We start from the raw sequence: 20476 nt of genomic DNA, 5'->3' as shown, positions 1-20476 counted from the left end.
TAGGACTGGTCCTATCTCTTAGCATTGCCTAGGACTAGTCCTAAGTTAGGACTACCTTTGTGAAATCCACCCCAGTCCTTACTTAGGACTAGTCCTAAGACATATCAAAAACTTACAGCTAGTCCTAAGTTAGGACTAGTAACTCGTCCTAACTCGAGATAAGACTAGTCCTAACTCTTTGTAAAATCCACCCCAGGACAACTTGCAGAAATGGCCAGGTTCTAATACCATCGTAATTGGGAGTAGTACCAGTGGAAGAAGTACCAGTGAGGGTACAATTTGAAATGGAGACTAGACCACATGTAAATAACTCACGCCCGTTATGTGGTTAATATTCACAATCATGACCCTTCAACCAGCACAGAGCTATATTTTGTGAAGCAGTGAAAATATATCGACTGATGTTTTTCTTAACAACAAATATGACAATTTATATTATATAAAACAACGTTGTTTTCTTGTAGTACAGTTTATTGTCATGTTTCGTTCGTGGTTTGGAAAATTATATTTAACGAATGTTTTCAGAATCGTAATTTCTTAATTTGAAAATTTACCATAGTGGCTGTAACGTGAGTGATGAAACTAGTAGTTTTTCGCAATTGCAATTGATCAGAAAGATCATACTTTTAGGGATCATTTCTATAGTATGTTTCTTCTCTCACGAATGCACATTTGACCAACATACGCAAATCACGATGATGAGTCGCAGTGTTCCTCTCTGAGCGCGAAACGGGTCCGAGGCGTCACCCTTATGGGGGTGTCTTGCTGAGGATCATTGATGAACGTTCCTCCTACCCGTTAGAGGCAGTTGGAGGAGAGGAATAATGCTGAGTGGTTTGTGATCTCGTGAGAACCAAAGGGTTTATTAAAAGAAAGATAGATACAATTAATGTTACGGAACTCTGAAAATAACAGTCACAATCGTTAAGTCACCAATGTGAACACGCTTCACCTTTAATCAACTTGTCGTAATCAACTTGTACTTATGGTTAGGGAGTTTCGTTTTTGACGACGGATGGTTCCGCGATGGTGAAAACGACACATCGAGTTTTCTGCGCATGCGTCGACCTTGAGGACGGTCGTCCCTCAATTTCTACGACAGTACCTGTGAAATACATATGGACCCCCATTTCAGTAAGCCAAATGTTTTATTGATTATTGATAGCAATGGTTATTGTATGTACTGATCTATTGCTGCATCAAAAGAGTTACTCGCTAAAATGGCGTCCAGTGCATATTTCCACATTTCAGCAACGATGATGAGTCGTAGTGTGAAGCGGGTCCGAGGCGTCACCCTCTTGAGGGTGTCTTGCTGAGGATCATTGATGGACGTTCCTCCTACCCGTTAGAGGCAGTTGGAGGAGAGGAACACATTCTGAGTGGTTTGCGATCTCGGGACAACCAGAAGGTTAATAAAATAAATCTGGTTACAGTCAAATGAAGACATGACCACATTCAACAAGTCACCAGTCTATTTTCTTCCTCCATGGTGATACTTAGAATTGAGGAGTTTTCGTTTAGGACGACGGATGGTTTTGCGAAGGTGAAAACGACACATGGAGTTTTGTGCGCATGCGTTGACTTTGAGGACGGTCGTCCCTCAATTTCATCGACAGTACCTTTGAAATACACATGGACCACCATTTCAGTAAGCAAAATGTTTTGTTGATCATTGGGTGCGTTCGTTAAGCTTCCCTGGGTCGACCCCGGTCTACCCCGTTGCGTTCGAAAAGCTTTGACGTCATTCCAGGGGCTCACCCGGGTCAGCCCCCAGTGCCCTGCTTGTGGAGTGGGTCACTATAAACGAAAGGGTGAGTGATAGTTCGTTTAGCTCTTGTCAGGGGCTCACCCGAGTGAGCACCGCAGGGTCGACTCAGGGAAGCTAATCGAACGCACCAATTAATAGCAATGGTTATTGTCTGTACTGATCTATTGCTGCATCAAAATAGTTGCTCGCTAAAATGGCGTCCAGTGCATACTTCACATTAACAGCCCGAATTCCCCGCTTGCCCCTTCGGCGCTCAATAATCAGACTATTCGTTATAGCATAACGAGGTACAGATCACAATAATCAATGTTACGGAACTCTGAAATTATGATCACAATCGTCAAGTAACCAATGTGAACACACTTCACTTTAATGTGAACACACTTCACCTTTGATCAACATGTCGTTATCAGTTTGTACTACAGAGTTTTCGTTTTTGACGACGGATGGTTCCGCGACGGTGCAAACGACACATCGAGTTTTCTGCGCATGCGTCGACTTTGAGGACGGTCGTCTCTCAATTTCTACTACAGCACATGTTAATACACACATGGACCCCCATTTCAGTAAGCAACATGTTTTATGGATCATTGATAGCAATGGTTATTGCCTGTACTGATCTATTTCTGCATCAAAAGAACTACCCGATAAAATGGCGCCCAGTGCATATTCCACAGTTGCGCCTTCGCGCTCAATAATCATACTGTCATGAAGAGGTACATATCACAATTTCAGTTTGTTGTCAATTTGTCGATACAATTGTACCTTTTTAAGCTTTTAACCATTGTCATTTTTCTTGTATAGAGCTATCCTGCATGGTTAGGGCGCTTTATAAATGTTGGCATGTTGTTACTTCTAAAAGCTTACATGTTACGAACCTATCCAAATATTTGCACAAAGCACTAGGCCTATAGTAGAGCATGCTATTATCCATAATACTTGAATTATAACGTAAATAAGTACAGATATATTCGTATAAGACAGAACTGAGTTAAATTACTGCCGAGCACTGTGTTTCGTCAGGGAGGATCGTTTCGTAAGCCGACCAAAAATTATACTTGATTCAAGTCCCTTTCTCGTGCGAGAAGACCCTAAAGCATATCAAAACAATAGTTTTCTGGTGATGACATGGGGTTGGGGCTTGAGTCAAGTCTAACCAAAGGTGCGCTCGGTGGACAACTTGCGAAAATGGTCAGGTTCTATACCATTGTACCTAGGAGTAGTACCAGTGGGAGCTGTATCAGTGAGGGTACAATTTGAGAAGGAGACTAGACCCCATGCACATAGGTCACGCCCCTATAGGGTGCGTTCATTTTCCTTCCCTGGGTCGACCTCGGTGTGTGGCGTTTTTTTTTCCAGGACGAACGTGGGTAATTATCTGCACACCTTCGTCCTGGAAAAAAAACCGCCACACACCGGGTAGACCCAGGGAAGCTAAACGAACGCACCCATAATTAAATATGTTAATAAATGTTCCAAATCATGACCCTTCAACCAGCCATGGGCGTCAATCAGGGGGGGGGGGACAGGGGGACATGTCCCCCCCACCTTTTGGAGGGTGGGGGACACAATATCAAATGACCCCCCCACCTTGTTGACCACATTTATCATGAAGCCCAAGTTTTGCCCTGTGTAAGACGAAACCCGGTGTCCCTATGGGGTTTAATCCTGTGGGCAAAGGATGACACAATTTTTTGAAGGGTGGGGGACACTATATCAAATGTCCCCCCTCAAAATTGGCCCTAGATTGCATCAAAGGGCATCTAAAATGCAAAATGTCCCCGAGCCCTTAATCGGGCCCGCACCTCACGACGTAAAGGCTTCCCACACGCATGGTCCATCGTTGACAGATTTGCACCTCCCCCTGAAAGAGTGGAAGGAACGTGAACCCCCACCCCATTTTCGAAGGGTGGGGGACACAGTATCAACTGTTCCCCGTGTCTTTTGACCACCTTTATCATGAAACTCATGTTTTGCACTCTGGAACTGTGGAGCACTGGAACACAATATTCCCACAGCTCATTGTTCTGTTTCGTTTGCCATTTGGCCGCTAAATGGCCTAAAGATTGCACCATCTAAAAATACAACATTTTCCCGGGCCCTTTAAGCGGGCCCCGACCCATGCCGTAAAGGTTTCACATTCGCGTGCTCACTCTTTGGCAGATTTGCCCCCTAAAATTAGTGTCAGATCAACACATGAACATGCTGTTAACCAAAAATATTCTACTGCTGCTCACATTTTTACAGATGTTCTGTTCCATTCTGTAAGTGAAAGCCTCTTATTGGCCTAAGATTGCACCACAGAGCATCTAGAATGCAAAATTTTTCCGGGCCCTTCAGCGGGCCCGGACCCATGCCGTAGAGGTTTCGCACTCGTGTGCTCACTCTTCGACAGATTTTCCCCCTAAAACTTGGTTCATAGATCCGCACTTGAAGATGCTGTTAACTCAAAAGGTTCTACTGCTGCTCATATTTTACAGATGTTCTGTGCCATTCTGTATGCCTCTTATTGGCCTAAGATTGCACCTGAGAGCATCTAGAATGCAAAGATTTTTCGAGCCCTTAGGCCCGGACCCAAGGCCATAAAAGGCTTCGCGTTCCGCTTTATAGCAGGCTCCATCTTTAATACTCACCAGGGATGAACTGCCGTCTGAGCATTATAATGCAGAAACAATATGGATACTACGAAGCTTTAATTGAGTTGTTTTTTAGGTACAATAACCATGAAAGCAAAAATAGGTGCATCATAGCTTGAAATAGGCATTAAATTCCAACATCTGAGAAGGGGGAACATCACCCCTCAGACTCCCTAGATTGCACCAGAGAGCATCTACGGCCTAAAAAATTCCCGGGGCCCTAAAGCGGGCCCCGGACCCCACGCCGTAAATGTTATGTCCCCCCCACATTTCAAGACGGATTGACGCCCCTGCAACCAGCACAGATTTATATTTGCCCCTGCAACCAGCACAGATTTATATTTTTTAAGCAGTGAAAATATATCGACTGATGTTTTTTTCTAAACAAATATGACAATATTGTTTAAAACAGTGATGTTTTCTTGTAGTACAATATTGTTATGTTTTATTTGTGGTTGGGAAACGTATATTTCACGGATGTTTTCTGAATCTTACCAGGCAATTTTGAAAATTTACCACAGTGGCTGCAACGTGAGTGGTGAAACTAGTCTTGTTTCGCAATTGCAAACCAATAATAAGATCATACTTTTAGGGATCATTTCTATAGTATGTTTCTTCTCTCACGAATGCACATTTGACCAACATACGCAAACCACGATGATGAGTCGTAGTGTTCCTCTCTGAGCGCGAAGCGGGTCCAAGGCGTCACCCTCTTGAGGGTGTCTTGCTGAGGATCATTGATGAACGTTCCTCCTACCCGTTAGAGGCAGTTGGAGGAGAGGAACACATTCTGAGTGGTTTGCGATCTCTTGAGAACCAAATTTATTAAAATAAAGATAGTTATAATCAATGTTACGGAACTCTGAAATTATGATCACAATCGGCAAGTAACTAATGTGAACATCAGAAATTTGAATCCCATAAATGGACGACCGTGTTAGTCGACGAGGTAAAAGGAAAACCACGCCATTTCGAGGCATACTTGTGTAGATAATTGTATTCTACTTTTAAAACATCTTTCTAACCATGTACATTTTATATCAAACGGTTACAAGCACTTTTATATAGACCAACTCGTCCGATCCAAGGCAACGTGTTCCTTTAAAATAATTCCTATAATTCCACACTTGCGCCTTGGCGCTCAACAATCAGACTGTAAGTTATACTACAAAGAAGTACAGATCACAATTTCAGTTTGTTGTCAATTTGTCGATACAATTGTGCCTTTTTAGCTTTTAACCATTGCATTTTTCTTGGTACTAAACAGTGTTCAGCACCATATAGAGCAACCCTGCATGATTAGGGCGCTTTATAAATGTTGGCATACTGTTACTACTAAAAGTTTACATGTTACGAACCTATCCAAATATTTGAACAAAGCACTATAGTAGAGCATGCTATTACTCACATACTTGACTTATAACGTAAATAAGTACAGATATACTCGTATAAGATAGAACTGAGTTAAATTACTGCCGAACACCGTGTTTCGTCGAGGCGGATCGTTTCGTGATCCGAACAAAGATTATACTTGATTCAAGTCCCGTTCTCGTGCGAGAGGTCCCTAAAGCATACATAAACAATAGTTTTCTGGTGATGACATGAAATTGGGACTTGAGTCAAGTCCAACCAAAGGTGCGCTCGGTGGACAACTTGCGAAAATGGTCAGGTTCTATACTATTGTACATAGGAGTAGTACCAGTGGGAGCTGTATCAGTGAGGGTACAATTTGAGAAGGAGACTAGACACCATGCACATAGGTCACGCCACTATAATTAAATATGTTGTTAAATGTTCCAAGTCATGACCCATCAACCAGCACAGAATTATTTTTTAAGCAGTGAAAACATTTCGACTAATGTTTTTTCTAAACAAATATGACAATATTATTTTAAACAGTGATGTTTTCTTGTAGTACAATATTGTTATGTTTTATTTGTGGTTGGGAAACGTAAATGCCACGGATGTTTTCCGAATCTTAACATCTAAGTTTGAAAATTTAACACAGTGGCTGTAACGTGAGTGATGAAACTAGTCTTGTTTCGCAATTGCAAACTAACAGTAAGATCATACTTTTAGGGATCAGTTCTATAGTATGTTTCTTCTCTCACGAATGCACATTTGACCAACATACGCAAATCACGATGATGAGTCGTAGTGTTCCTCTCTGAGCGCGAAGCGGGTCCAAGGCGTCACCCTCTTGAGGGTGTCTTGCTGAGGATCATTGATGAACGTTCCTCCTACCCGTTAGAGGCAGTTGGAGGAGAGGAACACATTCTGAGTGGTTTGCGAAGGTCTTGAAAATCAAGTTAGTTACAATCAATGTCACGAAACTATGACCAACTTAAGTCCTTGTTTTCAATAAAATTCTTCATTAAAAGTGTTTGTATTTACCTGGAGGCCCGTACCAGACAAGCAATGATCTTTTAGGGCCTACATTCACACGCATGTAAATTATTTAGCATCTATTTAATGATTTTCTTCTACATACTTTAATATTGCTATACCTGAACTTTATAATGCTTCTGTATGTTAAATAAATTGTATAATTTGTATGATGTGTGTGGAAAAAATATTAAAGAACTGAACTGCTGAACAAACACGCTGCACCTTCATTCAATTAACTTGTCGCAATACTTAGATTGTATAGTTCTCCCGACGAGTACAAAAGAAGAAGCTCCCATCAGAGGAAGTTATCTATTCTCCACTGCTATATATGCAAGAAAGGTTTATGTCTTATGGGACGTTGGGCACGCAATGACCTTTAATCGTCATAGAAGAATCGCAGACAAAGGAGAGAGATCACCCCGGGCGACAACTTTGAAGTGCAACGCGTTATTTGATTACTTTTCCCGGTCTTTAAATGGATTTGGCGAGTGATAAAGATGCGGAGATTGCTGTGCGAGATACCTCGCTGTCTCCCATCCTTGATTATTGCCGCTACGTTTAGCTTCAGTATTGTAAGTACGGGATTATCATCATGGTTCACCCATGCATGGACAACCAACATTCTTATTGCAACGGTAATGGAGGAAGCAAATTGGTTCTTGCTTACCGCCAAAGAGGTCATACATAAACATATAAATAAAAACAAGGAAATGAATAAATAACTATATATTGTGTGTTTCTAGATATGTGCTATTCTACTTTTCGGCGATATTTCAAAATCGTTACCACATTTCAAAGCCATTGGACACTTTCGGAACAGACAATAAGTTCGCAGATTTACAAATAACCTACAGGGTTTACAGAAAGTAATTGTGAAAGAATTCCCTTGAAATATTATTCCCTGAAATACTTTACTTTTATGAAAAAATTAAAAAAGTTTAAATTCTCGATATCTAGATTTAAGGATATATTTTAAACACAAGTCATGACACGGCGAAATGTTATTTTCTCCCGACTCCGATGACTGATAAAGCCTAAATTTTCACAGGTTTGTTGTTTTATATATAAATTGTGATACACGAAGTGTGGGTCTTTGGACATTACTGTTTACCGAAAGTGTCCAATGGCTTTAAAGTGAATTACCACAGGTTAATTTTGTGTACATACCTACTTTGATGTAAGATTAATACATTCCCTAATCGAACGGTTCTAAACAGCATTATTTGTAGAAATTTGAAGGCACTTGGCTCCTTTAAACCCTGGGTGTTTTTTTTCAGAGCCAATAACGGTGCTTTAGTCATATCCCTTTACATTATGTTTAAGGATTGATCGAAAGTCACCAAAAACCTTTCTTGTCACCCCACAGTCGTTCAAGATACTCATGTTACCTTTGCACATTAAATCTCAAAAGCTGTTCATTGACTTGTTCCAATAAAACCAGCAACGTCTCATGCCTACTTCTTGATTCCTCCACATGAACATGGACGAGTAATTTGATATAGTTGGAGGTGTGACTTAATTTGGATGCATGCCTTGTGGTTAGGCTTTTGCAATGTCTGGTGTGACTTAATGTTTTACTTTGTAAAATAGAAAAAGACAGTCTTGTGGAAAATGTGCATGATTTATGTTCAGTAACATTGATGTACACCGACTTGCATTTACTGTCAACCTATAATGACCATTTATTTTGATGCTGTGCTTCAGTTGAAAGTCATGCTTGAAATTTACTTCAATCTAAATTTATTTATTAATATTGCTATATCCATAATTTATTGGTCTATAATAACATGTGTTTTGCATTGGTTTTCCTGACACATAGCAAACTAAGAATAGAAATAGACAAGCACAACGGAATAATTGCTTGTGATTGCCCAATTAGCTTCTGCATTGGACAGGTTTGCGTTACGTGTTTCTTTCCTCTGTTTAAGAAGAATGTTTACAAGAAATGTTTATCACGAATTAGGTGCAACTCATCCGTTGCATCTTTCACTATTGATTGTATTGGACGTGTACGTTTAAAGTCACAAAGCCATGATCAAACATAATGTGTTGTTGATGTCTATTTTGTTGTTTTCTAAAAGTATACAAGACTTAACTCTTGTATATGACTAAAACATTACATGTGTCTTAAAGGCAAAATGTACGTTTGGTTTTTGGAACCGTTTGATTGTTTTAATCAAGTGCTTGCGTTTTCGATGTAAAATTATCGCCAAAAGTCTGAGAGCGGTTTAGTCCAGTTTGGAATACACAATCTGAAAGACGTCACTGTCAGTAACGTCTCTCAGATTCAAATTTGGGAGATTTAAACTTCAATATTTGTCCATAGCCACATTATCTCAACGTGAAATTACTCTGGAAATGCTTTACACTATCGGAAGCTCCTGAAACCTTCTTCCCTGGTCCTTGCTCTATGTTCAATAAACCAGGTAAGTCTAACCAGGTAAAGTCTGATGCTTTCATTTAAAGACAGTGGACACTATTGGTAATTGTCAAAGACCAGTCTTCTCACTTGGTGTATCTCAACATATGCATGAAAAAACAAACCTGTGAAGATTTGAGCTCAATCGGTCATCGAACTTGCGAGATAATAATGAAAGAAAAAAACACCCTTGTCACACGAAGTTGTGTGCATTTAGATGGTTGATTTCGAGACCTCAAGTTCTAAACTTGAGGTCTCGAAATCAAATTCGTGGAAAATTACTTCTTTCTCGAAAACTACTCCACTTCAGAGGGAGCCGTTTCTCACAATGTTTTATACCATCAACCTCTCCCCATTTCTCGTCACAAAGAAAGGTTTTATGCTAATAATTATTTTGAGTAAATACCAATAGTGTCCACTGCCTTTAAAGAGTGATAAACGTATACATTCCCTTTGAGTTTGATCCTATGAATGCGTTTTTTTCTTCAGTGATTCCACATTAAAACTAAAACCAAACGTATACCTTCCCTTTAAATTTAGTATGAGATTTCTACATAGAAGTCCTTGGTGAATTGACCTTCTGTACATTGCATTATGGAAATAAATGTATACGGATGATAGGCGTATGATCGAACTGATATTACTGCATTTCGCATACAAAGATCATTAGTCAAAGTGAATCGTGGCCAGCATTTTACATTCAGTAACCTGCCTCAGCATCCTACGTGCACCGGCCTCAGGGACACGACGCCTAAATAGTCGTTATGACTCGTGATAATCTCTACGAGGCATCAGCGAATATTGGGAACTAGACTGAGTTTGCATATAAATTGGGGGTACATCAGTACATTAGCGAATAATAGATTGAGCTTGCGTACAAGGCAACATAACAAAAAATTGTTGATCGTCCATTTTTTTTTTTTTTGCGGATGGGGAGGGAGGGATTTTTATTATTTTTTTATATTATTTTTTATTAAGTTTTGTTGACATGCCAAATATGAAATCAAGAACAAAGAAATCATCACAATCACTATAAAATAGAGGGTTTGTGTATTTTTGATGTTTTGCCAACAAATTTAAAGGCAGTGGACACTATTGGTAATTACTCAAAATAATTACTAGCATAAAACCTCACTTGGTAACGAGTAATGGGAAGAGGTTGATAGTATAAAACATTGTGAGAAACGGCTCCCTCTGAAGTGACGTAGTTTTCGAGACAGAAGTAATTTTCCACGAATTTGATTTCGAGACCTCAAGTTCAGAATTTGAGGTCTCGAAATCAAGCATTTGAAAGCACACAACTTCGTGTGACAAGGGTGTTTTTTTTTTCATAGTTATCTCGCAACTCCGGCGACCAATCGAGCTCAAATTTTCACAGGCTTTACTTTTTTATGCATGTGTTGAGATCCACCAAGTGAGAAGACTGGTATTTGACAATTACCAATAGTGTCCACTGTCTTTAACTCCTAGATGACATTTTCTGTAAACTTTTTCAAACAACTAAGCACAGTGTAGCCCAAGTAAATATTTGAAGAATTGTTTTTGCTTTGCCAACATGAATAAAAACCTGTACATTTTGAAAAAAATTCTGCTGAAAAGGTTGCTTTTTATGATGGAAAAAAAAATGGGGTCGGGGGGTTTTGAACGGTCGGGCGGGGACGATCAACAATTTTTTTTGGATGTGGCCTAAATTGGGGCTACATCAGCGAATTACTGGTAACTGGATTGAGCTTGCATAATTGGGGGTACCGTCTCGTGTCACGTTCATATTTGATTCGGGATGTTGATATCATGTCATATTATCATTACGTGAATCTTTAGCTTCGTTCGGGTTTTGATAAGTGCAATTCACTGGGGGTTCAGTTTCGCTTTAGACTATACACAAACCCATATAATTTAAAGACACTGGTCACTATTGGTAATTGTCAAAGACCAGTCTTCACACTTGGTGTATCTCAACAGAAGCATACAATAACAAACCTGTGAAAGTTTGGACTCAATTGCGAGATAATAATGAGAGCAAAAACACCCTTGTCACACGAAGTTGTGTGCTTTCATATGCTTGATTTCGAGACCTCAAAATTTAATTCTGAAGTCTCGAAATCAAATTTGTGGAAAATTACTTCTTTCTCGAAAACTACGTTACTTCAGAGAGGGAGACGTTTCTCACATTACTCGAGTAAGGTTTTAAGTAAATAGTTATTTTGAGTAATTACCAATACTGTCCGCTGCCTTCAAAATGTTGTCTCATATTTGTGTGTGACAAATATGAGACAAGATTTGCATTGGATCGGTATCGGTTCAAACAAACGGTGTTGCAAGAGTATTCTGTAACAAGTTTAAAGTTTTTTACGGTGATATTTGACAGCATGGATGTCAAATATTACGACCCTCTTGATATCAATAACACTTTAAAGGCAGAATATACCTTGATAACCTTGGTTATTGTTATGCCCCTCATTATGTTCAAATGACGCTCTGTATACACTTGGTCTCAAAAATGACACGCTAGATACCGTCGCCATCGTCTGTTGCTAAGCATTATAGTCAATAGCTGCCCGTGTACACTGTAATGCTAAATATTATACCTCTGACAGCCATACCGCGATGTTAAAGGGCACTAAATAATTGGCCATTATTAGAAAAACACAAAATACATTGCAGATTTGAAAGATGAGACGTAATTTTATGAAGGGATAATGTTGGTACCGCTATTGTGGGGTGTGGGTTCGAATCCAGGTCCTGACATTGTGTCATTGGGCAGGACAGATCACCGTAAACTCACTCTTTACTCTGGGGTACGTGCGAGGGTAGAACTGGATATTGTGATTGAAAAAGCCCTCGGAGCGCCAAGGCATCCCGGGCTGTATACTCCTTATGGAACCGAGACAGTTTTACATGAATGTTAATGACCAGCCGTCGATTTCACAAAGAGTTAGGACTCGTCTTATCTCGAGTTAGGACGAGTAACTCGTCTTAACTTAGGATTAATCTTAAGGTCTGCATGCTACAGTGCAGGGTTGAGACTCGTCTCAAGTCCTAAGACTAGTCTTAAATTAGGAAGAGTTTTATGAAATCGACGGCTGGGCACTTTTAATGTACAACGCATTACGTTGTTACAAATTGCGCCATTATTACGTTAATCAAGCTGTACTTGCATCTAAGGCGTTTATATTGCCATCACCGTGCCCTTAATACGCTTCTAAAAACAACGTGCACCTATATGTGTCTAATGTTAACGGGGTGTGACGCTATATTTCGGCCACATCTATAAATGTTTTAAGAGAGAAAGAGGGAGGGGGGGGGGGGGGGTCACAGCCATAAGGAACCGTTATAAAGATTCTTTATGTCTGTGGGGAAAATGCAGTCAGTTGAAGCAAGTGATTAGCAACGGAAAGGGAGACATTGTGGAGAGGGGTTTTGATTAATCAAGGACGTTGCAAACATAAGGAACAAAATCAAAGCTAGAAGACGGAGACAATTACATGATAGTGAATGAGAGAGGCAGAGTACACCCGTGGAAATGAGGAGGAAAAGACGGCAAGTTCTTTTGCAAATTCCTTCTTGGATGTTCAGACCTTTGAATTGAATGATCTTGAGGCGCCTTATCTCAGGTAAATATTGCAATCAAAAGTAGCGGGAAAACCAGCACGGCTTTTGTACAAAGCCCGTGTCCTGACATTATTTGCATTTGAAATACAATCATACATGTGTTTGAACCAGGGGCCGATTTCACAAAGCAATAAAATTCATCGGAAGACACATTTTCAGTATCACCATAGAGATTTGTTTTGTGACATCAAACTTTACTTAGCGACAACGATTGATTTGCAGTTACGATCAATCTTAGCTCTTTGTGAAATCGGCCCTCCAGGATGCATTATGCAAAGAAAAACGACATGTATAGCAACTGCAATCAATTATCTCGAAAGGCAAGTACCAATATTCCTTGGCAATTGATGCGTTATAAATATTCAATGACCTTGAGCGTTGAGATAAATGTATTTAAAAAGATGTTTATATTCCTGAAATTGTCTACCGAAAACATGTTTGTTTGTATCATACTGTGGAATGACGGTTATCCATGGCTTTAAAGCGAGGACACGTTTGGTAAAATGTCAGAGACCTCAGTTGGTTTATCCGAACATTATGCATAGAATAATAAATCCGTGAAAATGTTGACTCATTGGTCATCGAAGTTGAAGAGAATAATGTGAGTTGTGAGTGGTTTCAGATGCATACTAAAAGGCTTCAGGCCTGAAGTCTTTTAATAATATTAAGTGTAGTGACAAATATTACCTCTTTCTCAAAAACTACTTCAGATGGTGCCGTTTCGCACAACTTTTTATACTTTCAACAGCTCTCCATTTCTCATTACCAAGTAAGTTTTGATATTATTAACAATTATTTTGAGTAGGCTCCTATTACCTATATAATGTCCAGTGCCTTTAAAGGGTCTAGGTACAAAACGCAGTTTCCATATATTAACATAAAACGGAGACACTTAATAATGGTAGAAAGCTCCCCTTAAAATATCACTTGCTGAGGTGCTGTAGTTTTTGAGAAATGAGTGAGACGACATTCATTTTAGCATGTGAAACGTATTTTCGTTACATTGTTTTACTCACTTCTCAAAAACTAAAGCACCTCAGCAGCTAATATTTTTGAAGGTAAGCTTTCTACTATCATTTCTTTCAAACGGGGTTAGTTTATGTAAATCTGTGGACATTATGTTTTGTGTTATAAAAAGTGACTGTGTATAAGAAGCTGGCACTGGTATATCGACGGCACGGTGACTGCTCCGTGCTTAAGTAGCCGCTTGGTGATAAATAATGAAAATGGGAGAGTTGCCATGCATTAGCAACTGGCCACTTAGAGGCATTATGCTTGCCCTTGACTTGGGCACTGCAGGTGCCCATACTCGATGTGTTCAATGACGCATCTATATACTGTATGAGGCATACAACTTTCATCAAAATAACAGGTTTTTAGCCATTTCACAGCTGTTTTTATGAACGGGTAAATCTTAAATAATTCAGGGTTGAACAAAGAAGCAGCTCTATGAAATTGGGCCCAGGTGCGCATGTGCTTATAACACCGCCAGTATACCACAACAAAGGGAACGTGAAATATACAGTTTTAACACGAGCTGTGTTTTGACAGAATTTTTAACATATCGGATGCTTTGTAGGGTCCTAATTTAAGGTGTTGTTCTATGACTGACATGGGGACACACAAGGAGAATTTGTTTTTTCACTTCTCGTGACCCAGATGGCCGATCGATCTCAAACTTCTACATTTTTGTCAGTTCATGTTCATGGTGGATTACATAAAGTGCTTCTGCCAGCAATTCTGAAATACAATACAAAGCTAAAAATCTTCATATAGATCATACTGACGTCATACCAACCCTCGCATGTGTGGAAAGAGTTTAAACTTGGCGATCTTGGCGGCATCCAGGCCCTTTCTGCGCTTGCGCCGTATGTCCTCCCGGAAATGAACGCAGTCACATACATCTGCGATGCCAATCAATTTCTCACGGTATTGAGCAACTCTCGTGTTGAAGTCACGTACAAGCTGGAGATTTGGAAAGAAAAACAATGCGTGATTTCATTAGGGATTTGGGTTCATTGATATAGTTGCTGTTTCTGGCTTTCTTGAGTGAGTGAGCAGTCAAATTCTGTGTCAGGATTCTGGGCTCGGATCGCTCCATCTAAGCACAACATGTTTCCTGAATTAGTTTGTTCAAAAATTCAACCCTAGATGACAAACTTGGCAGTAAGAAGTAACTAAAAATACTAGATAATAAACTTTCGGGTGCAACCATGTATAATATCTCTTCTGCTCATCTTCAGAAGAAACAAGGTCGGCCATTTTGTGGGGTCAACATTTTGACTCCATAAAATGACCGACCGTGTTAATTCGCCACATAAATGGAAAACCGTGCAGTTTCAAGTGATACTTGTGTGGATCATTATATTAGTACTTTTTGAATATTTTTCTAACCATAGGCCTGTAAGCATATCAAAACAAAACAGTTTCAAACGCTTTTCAAAGACCAACACGACCGATCCAAGGCAACGTGTTTCTTTAACTATCTGGGCGGGAAGAAGGAAATCGGCTGGGAATACTACTTTCGCTGAGTGGATCGAGGGAATTCTCGTTATAAATCTCGCTACCGCGGAGTGAGTTCTTATAAATTGGTCTCAACGTTTCGACTAGCTTGGTATCGTCAAGAAACATACTTGTTTAAGGAACACGTTGCCTTAAATCGGACGAGTTGGTCTTTGAATTATAATATATTGATCCACACAAGTATCACTCGAAATTGCGTGGTTTTCCTTTAACCTCGTCGACAAACACGGTCGGCCATTTATGGGAGTCACTTTTTTTTTTTTACTCCCATAAATGGCTGACCTTGTTAGTGCGCAAAGTAAAAGGAAAACCACGCAGTTTCTACCCATATGCATTTTATAACAAACGATTACAAACGCTTTTCTAATACCAACTCGACCGATCCAAGGCAACGTGTTCCTTTAAATGGGCCTACATGCTATTATCAGACAATACATTGAGGTAAACGAAATATTGAAAAGTAACTGACGAAGATCTGAGACACTGGAATGAGTTTTTACCCGGCTTAGGGCATCATAAAAGAAAGACCTTGCTTTAATGGGAAGCGTGGCAACCACAGGAAGAACAAAAGACTTTAATATAATTGCTAAATTTCAAAGACGAATTCACAAGAAGAAAATGGGTCAAGTGAGAAGTGAAATCCATGGCACAATGAGAAGACAAACAAAAAGCCAAATCTGGCAATTTTGTTTTTAACATAATTACATGGTCTTCTTTGTAAAACACCTTAAAGGGAAGGTTTACGTTTGGTAACCACTCTTAAAATTATTGGTAAGAAATTTTGTTAAGGTAGAAAGTACACCAGCTTTATAATTGCATTCAGCATTTTCAGATGCAAGTGTATGTGTCATGTGTTCCTGGCAACAAGGCTATAAAACACCAGAAACGGAACCAACACTGAGAGAGCCCTTGCAATGGCTTTCCAATGGTATAAAACTTGTACAAATCGAGGACTATATTGTTAGGGTGATTTGACCGCGGCTACTTTGTATTTTGTCCCTTTGACAGCTCAAACGTGTACAAAAATCCAGTTAAACTCGCTTTGATGAGCACTCTGAGTATCCCAACTTGCTGTTCTTTCCGGTCTAAATAAGACAAAAAAGCATCCACGAAAAAGTCTTACTTTAGCATGCAGGAAAATGTAAGTTTACACTAAGATCATCACAATTTTTGTCAAATTTCAAGGCTTAGGCCTTGGGAGTTTTCGTCAAATGAAACGCTTTATTTTTTTTCGACAACATTGCAAGGCTTGACTTTCAAAATTTTAACAAATTTTCCCTGGGATTTCATTTCATTTCAACTCATTTTCGAAATGTGCAATACTTAGGCCCATCCCCAAGTTTTTTTTTTTAGTCAACCGAATTTTGACAAAAAACACAAAACCTGGGATTTTCTCCCCAGTTTTCCGGATAAGCACTTGATGAAACCATGAAAAAGGAAAACCTTAAAAGAACATTAAGATTTCGGGAAGAACGCTGTTCACTCGTCTTTAATTCTGACGAATAAAGTCAGAACCACTCTTATGCATAACAACCCATTATATCTCACTTGTGCTAAGAGAACCCGTAGCTTATGCTGAAAGAGGTGGGCTTTCAATGCTACTGACCCGGGTTCGAATCCCACTACTACCGATATTTTTCTTTTACTAAGCAGTCATAGCAATGGATTATTTAAGTAGTGTTTAAAATCACCTCCTAACACCAACGGGCACTGTGGCGACACGGTGCACTGGATCGTTCGCTTGCGTGCGTTCCAGAGCTGGGAGACCCGGTTCGAATCCCGCCCCGTACCATAGGGACATGACTTTTACTGCTAGCACCAGTAAGTGATTGGGGTCCGTCATGTCTCTCCCCAAATTAGGGTAGGATGATTATCCCGGGTCGGAAAGTAAAGGAGGGGCCGGGACTAGCCATCCCTTAAGGGTTCTAATGGGTGATCACCACGCTGGTTTCGATCAGACTTTGAGTCCCCTGAATGCCTGGTCTTCACTCTAACTAACTTTCTGCACAAATTTGTTTTAATTTAAAACTATTTTTAAGATATTGACTATTTATTGTGTTAATATTTCATTTCCGCCTATTTTTAGGCAAAGCGAATATAAACATTTCACAGCTGAAAACTAATGGACAGATTTTTTTTTAAATGTCGGCGAATTGTTTCTTTACCAATTCACGTGGTATTTGAGGGGAGGCTTAATGGAGTGCGAGGAGTTGAACATTATTTCTCTGAGTAAATTGAGTTTCCAAACAAGCCCAACCCAAGCACCTGTAACTCAGCAACTGTCTTCTAAATATCAATGGTTTTTATGCCACTGAAAGTTAGGCAAATCGGAGAGAGAAAAAAAATGATGCTGAAAACTTGCAAGACTTACCCCCTATTCCCCTTTATTTATAAAATCTTATCCATTTTATTATTTTTTTGTTACAAAAAGTTGCAGGGGATTTTATCCGATTAATTAAATTTTAGCCCAATTTCGACAAAGATGCAGGGTTTACCCCTTGTGATTTTATTAAATTTGTCCAATTTCGACAAAGATGCAAGGTTTACCCCTTGGGATTTTATCAAATTTTAGCCCAACCTTGCATCTTTGTCGAAATTTTGCTAAAATTTGATAAAATCCCAAGAAGCTAACTTTGCATCTTTGTTGAAATTTTGCTAAAATTTGATAAAATGCCATGGCGTAAACCTTGCATCTTTGTGGAAATTGGGCTAAAATTTAATAAAATCCCAAGGGAAATTTGATAAAAACCAAGGGGTAAACATTGCATCTTTGTCGAAATAGGGCTAAATATTGATAAAATCCCAAGGGGTAAACCTTGCATCTTTGTCGAAATTGGGCTAAAATTTGATAAAATCCCAAGGGGTAAACCCTGCATCTTTATCGAAATTGGGCTAAAATTTGATAAAATCCCAAGGGATAATCCTTGCATTTTTGTCGAAATTGGGCTAAAATTTAATTAAATCACAAAAGGTAAACCTTGCATCTTTGTCGAAATTGGGCTAAAATGTGATAAAATCCCAAGGAGTAAACCTTGCATCTTTGTCGAAATTGGGCTAAAATTTGATAAAATCCCAAGGGATAATCCTTGCATTTTTGTCGAAATTGGGCTAAAATTTAATTAAATCACAAAAGGTAAACCTTGCATCTTTGTCGAAATTGGGCTAAAATGTGATAAAATCCCAAGGAGTAAACCTTGCATCTTTGTCGAAATTGGGCTAAAATTTGGTAAAGTCCCAAGGGGTAAACCTTGCATATTTGTCGAAATAGGGCTAAATATTGATAAAATCCCAAGGGGTAAACCTTGCATCTTTGTCGAAATTGGGCTAAAATTTGATAAAATCCCAAGGGGTAAACCCTGCATCTTTATCGAAATTGGGCTAAAATTTGATAAAATCCCAAGGGATAATCCTTGCATTTTTGTCGAAATTGGGCTAAAATTTAATAAAATCCCAAGGGATAATCCTTGCATCTTTGTCGAAATTGGGCTAAAATTTGATAAAATCCCAAGGGATAATCCTTGCATTTTTGTCGAAATTGGGCTAAAATTTAATTAAATCACAAAAGGTAAACCTTGCATCTTTGTCGAAATTGGGCTTAAATGTGATAAAATCCCAAGGGGTAAACCTTGCATATTTGTCGAAATAGGGCAAAAATTTGATGAAATTCCAAGGGGTAAACCTTGCATCTTTGTCGAAATTGGGCTAAAATTTGATAAAATCCCAAGGGGTAAACCTTGCATCTTTGTCGAAATTGGGCTAAAATTTGATAAAATCCCAAGGGATAATCTTTGCATTTTTGTCGAAATTGGGCTAAAATTTAATTAAATCACAAAAGGTAAACCTTGCATCTTTGTCGAAATTGGGCTAAAATGTGATAAAATCCCAAGGAGTAAACCTTGCATCTTTGTCGAAATTGGGCTAAAATTTGATAAAGTCCCAAGGGGTAAACCTTGCATCTTTGTCGAAATTGGGCTAAAATTTGATAAAATCCCAAGGGGTAAACCCTGCATCTTTATCGAAATTGGGCTAAAATTTGATAAAATCCCAAGGGATAATCCTTGCATTTTTGTCGAAATTGGGCTAAAATTTAATAAAATCCCAAGGGATAATCCTTGCATCTTTGTCGAAATTGGGCTAAAATTTGATAAAATCCCAAGGGATAATCCTTGCATTTTTGTCGAAATTGGGCTAAAATTTAATTAAATCACAAAAGGTAAACCTTGCATCTTTGTCGAAATTGGGCTTAAATGTGATAAAATCCCAAGGGGTAAACCTTGCATATTTGTCGAAATAGGGCAAAAATTTGATGAAATTCCAAGGGGTAAACCTTGCATCTTTGTCGAAATTGGGCTAAAATTTGATAAAATCCCAAGGGGTAAACCTTGCATCTTTGTCGAAATTGGGCTAAAATTTGATAAAATCCCAAGGGATAATCTTTGCATTTTTGTCGAAATTGGGCTAAAATTTAATTAAATCACAAAAGGTAAACCTTGCATCTTTGTCGAAATTGGGCTAAAATGTGATAAAATCCCAAGGAGTAAACCTTGCATCTTTGTCGAAATTGGGCTAAAATTTGATAAAGTCCCAAGGGGTAAACCTTGCATATTTGTCGAAATAGGGCTAAATATTGATAAAATCCCAAGGGGTAAACCTTGCATCTTTGTCGAAATTGGGCTAAAATTTGATAAAATCCCAAGTGGTAAACCCTGCATCTTTATCGAAATTGGGCTAAAATTTGATAAAATCCCAAGGGATAATCCTTGCATTTTTGTCGAAATTGGGCTAAAATTTAATTAAATCACAAAAGGTTAACCTTGCATCTTTGTCGAAATTGGGCTAAAATTTGATAAAATCCCAAGGGATAATCCTTGCATTTTTGTCGAAATTGGGCTAAAATTTAATTAAATCACAAAAGGTAAACCTTGCATCTTTGTCGAAATTGGGCTAAAATGTGATAAAATCCCAAGGGGTAAACCTTGCATATTTGTCGAAATAGGGCTAAAATTTGATGAAATTCCAAGGGGTAAACCTTGCATCTTTGTCGAAATTGGGCTAAAATTTGATAAAATCCCAAGGGGTAAACCTTGCATCTTTGTCGAAATTGGGCTAAAATTTGATAAAATCCCAAGG

General features: G+C 39.0%; 1 protein-coding gene and 4 non-coding genes across 6 annotated transcripts in view; 4 read left to right on the top strand and 1 right to left on the bottom strand.

The window, feature by feature from the left end:
- The window catches only part of LOC139942043 (regulator of G-protein signaling 7-binding protein-like), a 69235-nt gene that overhangs the window by 25856 nt on the left and 22903 nt on the right, over positions 1 to 20476 (bottom strand). For both annotated transcript variants that reach the window (XM_071938725.1, XM_071938727.1), the window contains exon 2: positions 14622 to 14788. In XM_071938725.1, the coding sequence (XP_071794826.1) occupies positions 14622 to 14788 (167 nt within the window). The remainder of the gene's footprint in view (positions 1 to 14621; positions 14789 to 20476) is intronic.
- Positions 615 to 836, top strand: LOC139942385 (small nucleolar RNA U3). The gene has a single exon (XR_011786657.1). It is a non-coding gene; the product is annotated as a small nucleolar RNA U3 (small nucleolar RNA).
- LOC139942386 (small nucleolar RNA U3) lies at positions 1175 to 1384 on the top strand. Its single transcript, XR_011786658.1, has one exon. It is a non-coding gene; the product is annotated as a small nucleolar RNA U3 (small nucleolar RNA).
- On the top strand, positions 4981 to 5203 carry LOC139942383 (small nucleolar RNA U3). The gene has a single exon (XR_011786655.1). It is a non-coding gene; the product is annotated as a small nucleolar RNA U3 (small nucleolar RNA).
- LOC139942384 (small nucleolar RNA U3) lies at positions 6468 to 6690 on the top strand. Its single transcript, XR_011786656.1, has one exon. It is a non-coding gene; the product is annotated as a small nucleolar RNA U3 (small nucleolar RNA).

Source organism: Asterias amurensis, chromosome 9 (assembly GCF_032118995.1).
Source record: "Asterias amurensis chromosome 9, ASM3211899v1".
Classification (NCBI taxonomy): domain Eukaryota; kingdom Metazoa; phylum Echinodermata; class Asteroidea; order Forcipulatida; family Asteriidae; genus Asterias; species Asterias amurensis.
Note: the sequence above shows the minus strand (reverse complement) of the source record. Positions and strands in the feature narration are given on the sequence as shown.